Source organism: Oncorhynchus gorbuscha, linkage group LG16 (assembly GCF_021184085.1).
Source record: "Oncorhynchus gorbuscha isolate QuinsamMale2020 ecotype Even-year linkage group LG16, OgorEven_v1.0, whole genome shotgun sequence".
In the NCBI taxonomy this organism is placed as follows: domain Eukaryota; kingdom Metazoa; phylum Chordata; class Actinopteri; order Salmoniformes; family Salmonidae; genus Oncorhynchus; species Oncorhynchus gorbuscha.
The window spans coordinates 97630656-97643980 of record NC_060188.1 but is presented as its reverse complement, the minus strand read 5'-3'; the positions used below and the strand labels follow the sequence as shown (position 1 = coordinate 97643980).

Below are 13325 nucleotides of genomic sequence, written 5' to 3'. Positions count from 1 at the left end.
AAGTCGGAAGTTAACATACACTTAGGTTGGAGTCATTAAAACTTGTTTTTAAACCACTCCAAAAATGTATTGTTAACAAACTATTGGCAAGTCGGTTAGGACATCTACTTTGTGCACGACACAAGTCATTTTTCCAACAATTGTTTACTGACAGATCATTTCACTTATAATTCACTGGATCACAATTCCAGTGGGTCAGAAGTTTACATACACTAAGTTGACTGTGCCTTTAAACAGCTTGGAAAATTCCAGATAATGATGTCATGGCTTTAGAATATTCTGATAATCTAATTGACATCATTTGAGTCAATTGGAGGTGTACCTGTGGATGTATTTCAAGGCCTACCTTCAAACTCGGTGCCTCTTTGCTTGACATCATGTGAAAATCAAAAGATATTAGCCAAGACCTCAGATAACAAACTGTAGACCTCCACAAGTCTGGTTCATCCTTGAGAGCAATTTCCAAATGCCTGAAAGTACCACGTTCATCTGTACAAACAATAGTACACAAGTATAAAACACCATGGGACCACGCAGCCGTCATACCGCTCAGGAAGGAGACGCATTCTGTCTCCTAGAGATGAACGTACTTTGGTGTGAAAAGTGCAAATTAATCCCAGAACAGCAAAGGACCTTATGAAAATGCTTGAGGAAACAGGTACAAAAGTATCTATCTTGACATAACCTAAAAGGCCACTCAGAAAGGAAGAAGCAACTGCTCCAAAACCGCCATAAAAAAAGACAGACTACGGTTTGCAACTGCACATGGGGACAAAGATCGTACTTTTGGAGAAATATCCTCTGGTCTGATGAAACAAAAATAGAACTGTTTGGCAAAAATGTCCATCGTTATGTTTGGAGGGAAAATGGGTAGGCTTGCAAGCCGAAGAACACCATCCCAACCGTGAAGCACGGTGTCACGCCTTGGTCTTAGTATTTTGTGTTTTCGTTTTATATTTGGTCAGGCCAGGGTGTGACATGGGTTTATTTTGTTGTGTTTCTTATTGGGGTTTAGTAGGCATTGGGATTGTGGCTGAGTAGGGGTGTCTAGCATAGGCTTGGCTGCCTGAGGCGGTTCTCAATCAGAGTCAGGTGATTCTCGTTGTCTCTGATTGGGAACCATATTTAGGTAGCCTAGGTTTCACTGTGTGTTTTGTGGGTGATTGTTCCTGTCTCTATGTTTGTTGTCACAAGATAGGCTGTATAGGTTTTCGCGTTTCGTTTGTTGTTTTGTATATTATTGTTATTTCATGTATCGTATTATTTTCATTAAAGAACATGAGTAACCACCACGCCGCATTTTGGTCCGACTCTCTTTCAACAGACAAACGCCGTTACACACGGGGGTGGTAGCATCATGTTGTCGGGGTGCCGAAGAACACCATCCCAACCGTGAAGCACGAGGGTGGTAGCATCATGTTGTCGGGGTGCCGAAGAACACCATCCCAACCGTGAAGCACGAGGGTGGTAGCATCATGTTGTCGGGGTGCCGAAGAACACCATCCCAACCGTGAAGCACGAGGGTGGTAGCATCATGTTGTCGGGGTGCCGAAGAACACCATCCCAACCGTGAAGCACGAGGGTGGTAGCATCATGTTGTCGGGTGCCGAAGAACACCATCCCAACCGTGAAGCACGAGGGTGGTAGCATCATGTTGTCGGGGTGCCGAAGAACACCATCCCAACCGTGAAGCACGAGGGTGGTAGCATCATGTTGTCGGGGTGCCGAAGAACACCATCCCAACCGTGAAGCACGAGGGTGGTAGCATCATGTTGTCGGGGTGCCGAAGAACACCATCCCAACCGTGAAGCACGAGGGTGGCAGCATCATGTTGTCGGGGTGCCGAAGAACACCATCCCAACCGTGAAGCACGAGGGTGGTAGCATCATGTTGTCGGGGTGCCGAAGAACACCATCCCAACCGTAAAGCACGAGGGTGGTAGCATCATGTTGTCGGGGTGCTTTGCTGCAGGAAGGGATTGGTGCACTTCACAAAATAGATGGCATCATGAGTAGGAAAATGATGTGGATATATTGAAGCAAGATCTCAAGACATCAGTCAGGAAGTTAAAGCTATGGGTCTTACAAATGGACAATGACCCCAAGCATACTTCCAAAGTTGTGGCAAAATGGCTTAAGGACAACAAAGTCAAGGTACACAAAACCCTGCCCTCAATCATATAGAAAATGTGTGAGTAGAACTGAAAAAGTGTGTGCGAGCAAGGAGGTCTACAAACCGGACTCAGTTACACCAGCTCTGTCAGAAGGAATGGGAAAAAATTCACCCAACTTATTGTGGAAAGCTAGTGGAAGGCTACCCAGAAACATTTGACCCAAGTGTAACTATTTAAAGGCAACGCTACCAAATACTAATTCAGTGTATGTAAACTTCTGACCCACTGGGAATGTGATGAAAGAAAAAAAAGCTGAAATAAATAATTCTCTCTACTATTATTCTGACATTTCACATTCTTAAAATAAAGTGGTGATCCTAACTGACCTAAGACAGGACATTTTTAATAGGATTAAATGTCAGGAATTGTGAAAAACTAAGTTTAAATGTATTTCAATGTACTTCAACTGTATACTAAATATATTCACGTCATCAAATTATTGATTAAAACACAAAGAAGGTCTACAGTAGCCTCAAGAGCATCATGCTGTAGCCGAATAACATCTAGCTTCTGTTCTCCTCTGGGTACATTGACTTCAATACAAAACCTAGAGGCTCGTGGTTCTCACCCCTTTCCATAGACCTACACAGTAATTATGACAACTTCCGGAGGACGGGCTCAAACATATCTGAGCTCTTGCAGCATGAACTGACATGTTGTGCACCCAATCAAAGGACCAGAAAATGAATCTAGTACTGAAAGCACAAGCTACAGCTAGATTGCACTGCAAGGCATAACATGTGGTGAGTAGTTAACTCAAAGAGAGAGAAAGACAACAGTTGAACAATTTTAGCCTACTCAAACACCTGGCTCAAAAAGAGAGGGATGCTATGTTAGCTAGCTGGCTATGGCTATCCAACAGAGAGGGATGCTATGTTAGCTAACTGGCTATGGCTATCCAACAGAGAGGGATGCTATGTTAGCTAGCTGGCTATGGCTATCCAACAGAGAGGGATGCTATGTTAGCTAGCTGGCTATGGCTATCCAACAGAGAGGGATGCTATGTTAGCTAGCTGGCTATGGCTATCCAACAGAGAGGGATGCTATGTTAGCTAGCTGGCTATGGCTATCCTTCAGAGAGGGATGCTATGTTAGCTAGCTGGCTATGGCTATCCAACAGAAAGGGATGCTATGTTAGCTAACTGGCTATGGCTATCCAACACTGGAACTCTTCCAAGACAAGGTTAGCTTTTGGTTTTATTAACTTGTTGCCACCTTGGCCCTCTAGTGTGACTGCTAAACTGCTTTCTCACTGTACACTGTAGTTCTGGTAGCTATGTTGACTATACCGTTAATATGGTGACAACAATGTAGGATGTGTGAAGTGGTTAGGGGTTATGATATGAAGGTTTGGTTTCAAAAGGTTATTTTGCCTGGTTACAGACAGCTGATGTGCCCACAAGATAAGGGAAAAGGTGAGAGGAGAATATTTATAGATACAAGTATCAAAAGGGATCATGCTGTGTATGTGGAACACAACGTGGCTGCTATGAAAGTGCACTGTGTTTGAGTGTGATCGGGGGTGTATTCATTCCATCGATTCTGTTGAAAAACAATATCTTAACGGAACGAAACGGAGATAAACATACCTGAATTTGTCTAATAGAAACTCTCATTTACAACTGTTGGACTAATGATTACACCCCAGATCAGCTAGATGCAGGAGAGAGTATAGAATGTCAATGTTTGTCACCTCGATTACAAAAAATAATCTCGAACTGTACACCTATGTTGTAAACTTCCATTCATAGGCTAGGTTGTAGCAACCTCATGATGGGTACAGAGGAAATTAAAGTAGTTTTTTTTTTTTTTTTACCTTTATTTAACCAGGCAAGTCAGTTAATGTATATAATATAATATATATAGATCATGTGAAGACACTAACCTGCCTGGTTGGTCTATGGTAAAGGTAATGTATATAATATATATAGATAATGTGAAGACACTAACCTGCCTGGTTGGTCTATGGTAAAGGTAATGTATATAATATATATAGATCATGTGAAGACACTAACCTGCCTGGTTGGTCTATGGTAAAGGTAATGTATATAATATATATAGATCATGTGAAGACACTAACCTGCCTGGTTGGCCTATGGTAAAGGTAATGTATATAATATAATATATATAGATCATGTGAAGACACTAACCTGCCTGGTTGGTGGTGACGTTGAGAGAGACAAACTGTCGTCCGGGGTTGGTGAGCTCAGAGACTCCATTGACGGCCTCCACCTCGAACGTGTAGTTAGTGTGAGCCAGAAGGTCTACCACCATCACAGAGTTGTTCCTGAGACTGTTGCGCTGGGGCAGGAACCGCACCGTGTTCTCACACTCCTCATAGTGTCTGCTGTCAACGCTGATCTTACGACACAGGATGTTATAGCTGACATCCTTCCTGCCGCCAGTCTCCTCGGGAACCGCCCATTCCAGGAAGACCGACGTCTCGTTTACATTGGAAATGGCATTACGAGGAGCAGAAGGTGGCCCTGTAGTGACAATAACATAGTGTTATTCTGCTATAACTATAACATAGTGTTATTCTGCTATATCTATAACATTGTGTTATTCTGCTATAACTATAACATAGTGTTATTCTACTATAACATAGTGTTATTCTACTATAACATAGTGTTATTCTACTATAACATAGTGTTATTCTACTATAACATAGTGTTATTCTGCTATAACATAGTGTTATTCTACTATAACATAGTGTTATTCTACTATAACATAGTGTTATTCTACTATAACATAGTGTTATTCTACTATAACATAGTGTTATTCTGCTATAACATAGTGTTATTCTGCTATAACTATAACATAGTGTTATTCTGCTATAACATAGTGTTATTCTGCTATAACTATAACATAGTGTTATTCTGCTATAACTATAACATAGTGTTATTCTACTATAACATAGTGTTATTCTACTATAACATAGTGTTATTCTGCTATAACATAGTGTTATTCTACTATAACATAGTGTTATTCTACTATAACATAGTGTTATTCTACTATAACATAGTGTTATTCTGCTATAACATAGTGTTATTCTACTATATCATAGTGTTATTCTGCTATAACTATAACATAGTGTTATTCTGCTATAACATAGTGTTATTCTACTATAACATAGTGTTATTCTACTATAACATAGTGTTATTCTACTATAACATAGTGTTATTCTACTATAACATAGTGTTATTCTGCTATAACTATAACATAGTGTTATTCTACTATAACTATAACATAGTGTTATTCTACTATAACTATAACATAGTGTTATTCTGCTATAACTATAACATAGTGTTATTCTGCTATAACTATAACATAGTGTTATTCTACTATAACATATTGTTATTCTACTATAACATAGTGTTATTCTGCTATAACTATAACATAGTGTTATTCTGCTATAACTATAACATAGTGTTATTCTACTATAACATAGTGTTATTCTGCTATAACATAGTGTTATTCTACTATAACATAGTGTTATTCTACTATAACATAGTGTTATTCTGCTATAACATAGTGTTATTCTACTATAACATAGTGTTATTCTGCTATAACTATAACATAGTGTTATTCTACTATAACATAGTGTTATTCTACTATAACTATAACATAGTGTTATTCTACTATAACATAGTGTTATTCTACTATAACATAGTGTTATTCTACTATAACATAGTGTTATTCTACTATAACATAGTGTTATTCTACTATAACATAGTGTTATTCTACTATAACATAGTGTTATTCTGCTATAACTATAACATTATATAACATAGTGTTATTCTACTATAACATAGTGTTATTCTACTATAACATAGTGTTATTCTACTATAACTATAACATAGTGTTATTCTACTATAACATAGTGTTATTCTACTATAACATAGTGTTATTCTACTATAACATAGTGTTATTCTACTATAACATAGTGTTATTCTGCTATAACTATAACATAGTGTTATTCTGCTATAACATAGTGTTATTCTACTATAACATAGTGTTATTCTACTATAACATAGTGTTATTCTGCTATAACATAACATAACATAGTGTTATTCTGCTATAACTATAACATAGTGTTATTCTACTATAACATAGTGTTATTCTACTATAACATAGTGTTATTCTACTATAACATAGTGTTATTCTACTATAACATAGTGTTATTCTACTATAACATAGTGTTATTCTACTATAACATAGTGTATACTTAACATAGTGTTATTCTGCTATAACTATAACATAGTGTTATTCTACTATAACATAGTGTTATTCTACTATAACTATAACATAGTGTTATTCTACTATAACATAACATAGTGTTATTCTGCTATAACTATAACATAGTGTTATTCTACTATAACTATAACATAGTGTTATTCTACTATAACATAGTGTCATTCTATATAACTATAACTATAATAACATAGTGTTATTCTACTATAACATAGTGTTATTCTACTATATAACATAGTGTTATTCTACTATACTATAACATAGTGTTATTCTACTATATTGTTATTCTACTATAACATAGTGTTATTCTGTGTTATTCTATAAACATATATTCTACTATAGTGTTATTCTACTATAACATAGTGTTATTCTACTATAACATAGTGTTATTCTATAACTATAACATAGTGTTATTCTACTATAACATAGTGTTATTCTACTATAACATAGTGTTATTCTGCTATAACTATAACATAGTGTTATTCTGCTATAACATAGTGTTATTCTACTATAACATAGTGTTATTCTGCTATAATAGTGTTATTCTACTATAACATAGTGTTATTCTACTATAACATAGTGTTATTCTGCTATAACTATAACATAGTGTTATTCTACTATAACATAGTGTTATTCTACTATAACATAGTGTTATTCTGCTATAACTATATCATAGTGTTATTCTACTATAACATGTGTTATTCTGCTATAACTATAACATAGTGTTATTCTGCTATAACTATAACATAGTGTTATTCTGCTATAACATAGTGTTATTCTACTATAACATAGTGTTATTCTGCTATAACATAGTGTTATTCTACTATAACATAGTGTTATTCTACTATAACATAGTGTTATTCTACTATATCATAGTGTTATTCTATAACATAGTGTTATTCTGCTATGACTATAACATAGTGTTATTCTGCTATAACATAGTGTTATTCTGCTATGACTATAACATAGTGTTATTCTGCTATAACTATAACATAGTGTTATTCTGCTATAACTATAACATAGTGTTATTCTATAACTATAACATAGTGTTATTCTACTATAACATAGTGTTATTCTACTATAACATAGTGTTATTCTACTATAACATAACATAGTGTTATTCTACTATAACTATAACATAGTGTTATTCTACTATAACATAGTGTTATTCTGCTATATCATAGTGTTATTCTACTATAACATAGTGTTATTCTACTATAACATAACATTCTGCTATAACTATAACATAGTGTTATTCTACTATAACATAGTGTTATTCTACTATAACATAGTGTTATTCTGCTATAACTATATCATAGTGTTATTCTACTATAACATGGTGTTATTCTGCTATAACTATAACATAGTGTTATTCTGCTATAACTATAACATAGTGTTATTCTGTATAACATATGTTATTCTACTATAACATAGTGTTATTCTGCTATAACATAGTGTTATTCTGCTATAACATAGTGTTATTCTACTATAACATAGTGTTATTCTACTATATCATAGTGTTATTCTGCTATAACATAGTGTTATTCTGCTACTATAACATAGTGTTATTCTGCTATAACATAGTGTTATTCTGCTATATAACATAGTGTTATTCTGCTATAACTATAACATAGTGTTATTCTGCTATAACTATAACATAGTGTTATTCTGCTATAACTATAACATAGTGTTATTCTACTATAACTATAACATAGTGTTATTCTACTATAACTATAACATAGTGTTATTCTACTATAACTATAACATAGTGTTATTCTACTATAACTATAACATAGTGTTATTCTACTATAACATAGTGTTATTCTACTATAACTATAACATAGTGTTATTCTACTATAATATAGTGTTATTCTACTATAACTATAACATAGTGTTATTCTACTATAACTATAACATAGTGTTATTCTGCTATAACATAGTGTTATTCTACTATAACATAGTGTTATTCTACTATAACTATAACATAGTGTTATTCTACTATAACTATAACATAGTGTTATTCTACTATAACTATAACATAGTGTTATTCTACTATAACATAGTGTTATTCTACTATAACTATAACATAGTGTTATTCTACTATAATATAGTGTTATTCTACTATAACTATAACATAGTGTCATTCTACTATAACTATAACATAGTGTTATTCTGCTATAACATAGTGTTATTCTACTATAACATAGTGTTATTCTACTATAACATAGTGTTATTCTACTATAACTATAACATACTGTTATTCTGCTATAACATATTGTTATTCTACTATAACTATAACATAGTGTTATTCTACTATAACATATTGTTATTCTACTATAACATAGTGTTATTCTGCTATAACTATAACATAGTGTTATTCTACTATAACATAGTGTTATTCTACTATAACATAGTGTTATTCTGCTATAACTATAACATAGTGTTATTCTACTATAATAATTCTGCTATAACTATAACATAGTGTTATTCTGCTATAACTATAACATAGTGTTATTCTGCTATAACATAGTGTTATTCTACTATAACTATATTCTGCTATATCATAGTGTTATTCTACTATAACATAGTGTTATTCTACTATAACATAGTGTTATTCTGCTATAACTATAACATAGTGTTATTCTACTATAACATGGTGTTATTCTGCTATAACTATAACATAGTGTTATTCTGCTATAACTATAACATAGTGTTATTCTGCTATAACATAGTGTTATTCTACTATAACATAGTGTTATTCTGCTATAACATAGTGTTATTCTGCTATAACATAGTGTTATTCTACTATAACATAGTGTTATTCTACTATATCATAGTGTTATTCTGCTATAACATAGTGTTATTCTGCTATGACTATAACATAGTGTTATTCTGCTATAACTATAACTATAACATAGTGTTATTCTGCTATAACTATAACATAGTGTTATTCTGCTATAACTATAACATAGTGTTATTCTGCTATAACTATAACATAGTGTTATTCTACTATAACATAGTGTTATTCTACTATAACATAGTGTTATTCTACTATAACTATAACATAGTGTTATTCTACTATAACATATATTCTACTATAACATAGTGTTATTCTACTATAACTATAACATAGTGTTATTCTACTATAACTATAACATAGTGTTATTCTACTATAACTATAACATAGTGTTATTCTACTATAACATAGTGTTATTCTACTATAACTATAACATAGTGTTATTCTACTATAACATAGTGTTATTCTACTATAACTATAACATAGTGTTATTCTACTTTAACATATTGTTATTCTACTATAACATAGTGTTATTCTGCTATAACTATAACATAGTGTTATTCTACTATAACATAGTGTTATTCTGCTATAACATAGTGTTATTCTACTATAACATAGTGTTATTCTACTATAACATAGTGTTATTCTACTATAACATAGTGTTATTCTACTATAACATAGTGTTATTCTGCTATAACTATAACATAGTGTTATTCTACTATAACATAGTGTTATTCTACTATAACATAGTGTTATTCTACTATAACATAGTGTTATTCTGCTATAACTATAACATAGTGTTATTCTGCTATAACTATAACATAGTGTTATTCTGCTATAACTATAACATAGTGTTATTCTACTATAACGTAGTGTTATTCTGCTATAACTATAACATAGTGTTATTCTGCTATAACTATAACATAGTGTTATTCTGCTATAACATAGTGTTATTCTACTATAACATAGTGTTATTCTGCTATATCATAGTGTTATTCTACTATAACATAGTGTTATTCTACTATAACATAGTGTTATTCTGCTATAACTATAACATAGTGTTATTCTACTATAACATAGTGTTATTCTACTATAACATAGTGTTATTCTGCTATAACTATAGTGTTATTCTACTATAACATATATAACATAGTGTTATTCTGCTATAACTATAACATAGTGTTATTCTGCTATAACATAGTGTTATTCTACTATAACATAGTGTTATTCTGCTATAACTATAACATAGTGTTATTCTACTATAACATATAACTATATCATAGTGTTATTCTGCTATAACATAGTGTTATTCTGCTATGACTATAACATAGTGTTATTCTGCTATAACATAGTGTTATTCTGCTATAACTATAACATAGTGTTATTCTGCTATAACTATAACATAGTGTTATTCTACTATAACATAGTGTTATTCTACTATAACATAGTGTTATTCTACTATAACATAGTGTTATTCTACTATAACTATAACATAGTGTTATTCTACTATAACTATAACATAGTGTTATTCTACTATAACTATAACATAGTGTTATTCTACTATAACATAGTGTTATTCTACTATAACTATAACATAGTGTTATTCTACTATAACATAGTGTTATTCTACTATAACTATAACATAGTGTTATTCTACTTTAACATATTGTTATTCTACTATAACATAGTGTTATTCTGCTATAACTATAACATAGTGTTATTCTACTATAACATAGTGTTATTCTGCTATAACATAGTGTTATTCTACTATAACATAGTGTTATTCTACTATAACATAGTGTTATTCTACTATAACATAGTGTTATTCTACTATAACATAGTGTTATTCTGCTATAACTATAACATAGTGTTATTCTACTATAACATAGTGTTATTCTACTATAACATAGTGTTATTCTACTATAACATAGTGTTATTCTGCTATAACTATAACATAGTGTTATTCTGCTATAACTATAACATAGTGTTATTCTGCTATAACTATAACATATTGTTATTCTGCTATAACTATAACAAATTGCTAGAAGATAAAACAATAACATCCACTCTTATTCCATAAAGGATGCACTATGTTGAGGTGTTGTTGGGTCCTTCCACCAATTCGGTGACTTTTAAGAAGGGTAACACTTGGTAAAAAAAAAAATGGGGGGGGGGGATTTCAAGTTTATTCTTCTGTCATAAAGAGCACGTTCAACTTCATTCCCATCTCAATGAGGTTAAATAAGAAGAGGTTCCCGTAAAGTTCTAGTTATGGTCTTACAGTGGCTTGTGAAATTATTCACACCCCTTTGGCATGTTGTTTGGCATACTGTTCCACTGGATGTCATAAGGTGAATGCACCAACTTGTAAGTCGCTCTGGATAAGAGCGTCTGCTAAATGACTTAAATGTAAATGTAAAATGTAATGTTGCCTATTTTATTGCCTTACAACCTGGAACTAAAATATATTTTTAAGTGGTTTCTATCATTTGATTTACACAACATCCCTACCACTTTAAAGATGCAAAATATTTTGGAAAGTATTCACCCCCCTTGGCATTTTTCATATTTTGTTGCCTTGCAACCAGGAAATAAAATTGATTTTGGGGGGGGGTTGTATCATTTGATTTACATGACATGCCTACCACTTTAAAAGAAACATCTTTTTGATTGTGAAACAAACAATAAATAAATAAACAATAAATAAACAAACAATAAATAAGACAAAACAACAGAAAACTTGAGTGTGCATAACTATTCACCCCCCCAAAGTCAATGCTTTGTAGAGCCACATTTTGCACCAATTACAGCTGCAAGTCTCTTGGGGTACGTCTCTATAAGCTTGGCACATCTAGCCACTGGGATCTTTGCCCATTCTTCAAGACAAAACTGCTCCAGCTCCTTCAAGTTGGATGGGTTCCGCTGGTGTTACAGCAATCTGTAAGTCATACCACAGATTCTCATTTGGATCGAGGTCTGGGCTTTGACTAGGCCATTCCAAGACATTTAAATGTTTCCCCTTGAATCACTCGAGTGTTGCTTTAGCAGTATGCTTAGGGTCATTGTCCTACTGGAAGATGAACCTTTGTTTGATATTTTTTTATAATGGATTTAATGGTGCTCCGTGGGATGTTCAAAGTTTGATATTTTTTTATAACCCAACACTGACCTTTACTTCTCCGCAACTTTGTCCCTGACCTGTTCGGAGAGCTCCTTGGTCTTCATGGTGCCACTTGCTTAGTGGTGTTGCAGACTCTGGAGCCTTTCAGAACAGGTGTTTATTTATACTGAGATCATGTGACAGATCATGTGACACTTAGAAGGCAGACAGGTGGACTTTATTTAACTAATGATGTGACTTCTGAAGGTAATTGGGTAAAGGGGTGACAACATATGATTTATTTAGGGGCACCAGATCTTATTTAGGGTCTTCATAGTAAAGTAAAGGGGTGACAACATATGATCTTATTTAGGGGCTTCATAGTAAAGGGGTGACAACATATGATCTTATTTAGGGGCTTCATAGTAAAGGGGTGAAAACATATGATCTTATTTAGGGGCTTCATAGTAAAGGGGTGAAAACATATGATCTTATTTAGGGGCTTCATAGTAAAGGGGTGAAAACATATTCACACACCACTTCTCTGTTTTTATTTTTATTTTATTTTTGAAATAAGTCATTTTTTTCATTTCACTATTTTGTGTATGTCCATTAAAAACAAATCCATTTAAATGACAGGTTGTAATGAATTAAAATAGGAACACACAAGATCTTATTTAGGGTGAACATATGATCTTATTTAGGGGCTTCATAGGGGGTGAATACTTTTTAGGGGCTTCAAGGCTCTGTAAAAATGTCTGTACTGAATTCAATATTACCACTACCTTCTTTTTTAGGCATTTTATTTTTTGAAATGTCTGTTTTGAATTCAATATTACCACTACCTTCTTAAGGCACTGTAAAATGTCTGGACTGAATTCAATATTACCACTACTTCTTAAGGCACTGTACAAATGTCTGTACTGAATTCAATATTACCACTACCTTCTTAAGGCACTGTACAAATGTCTGTTTCAATATTACCACTACCTTCTTAAGGC

At 33.0% G+C, this 13325-nt stretch overlaps 1 protein-coding gene across 1 annotated transcript in view; it reads right to left on the bottom strand.

The window, feature by feature from the left end:
• Positions 1 to 13325, bottom strand: part of LOC124000763 (ephrin type-A receptor 5) — a 199875-nt gene that overhangs the window by 80563 nt on the left and 105987 nt on the right. Inside the window, exon 5 of the mRNA XM_046307354.1 lies at positions 4324 to 4659. Coding sequence (XP_046163310.1) covers positions 4324 to 4659 — 336 coding nt within the window. The remainder of the gene's footprint in view (positions 1 to 4323; positions 4660 to 13325) is intronic.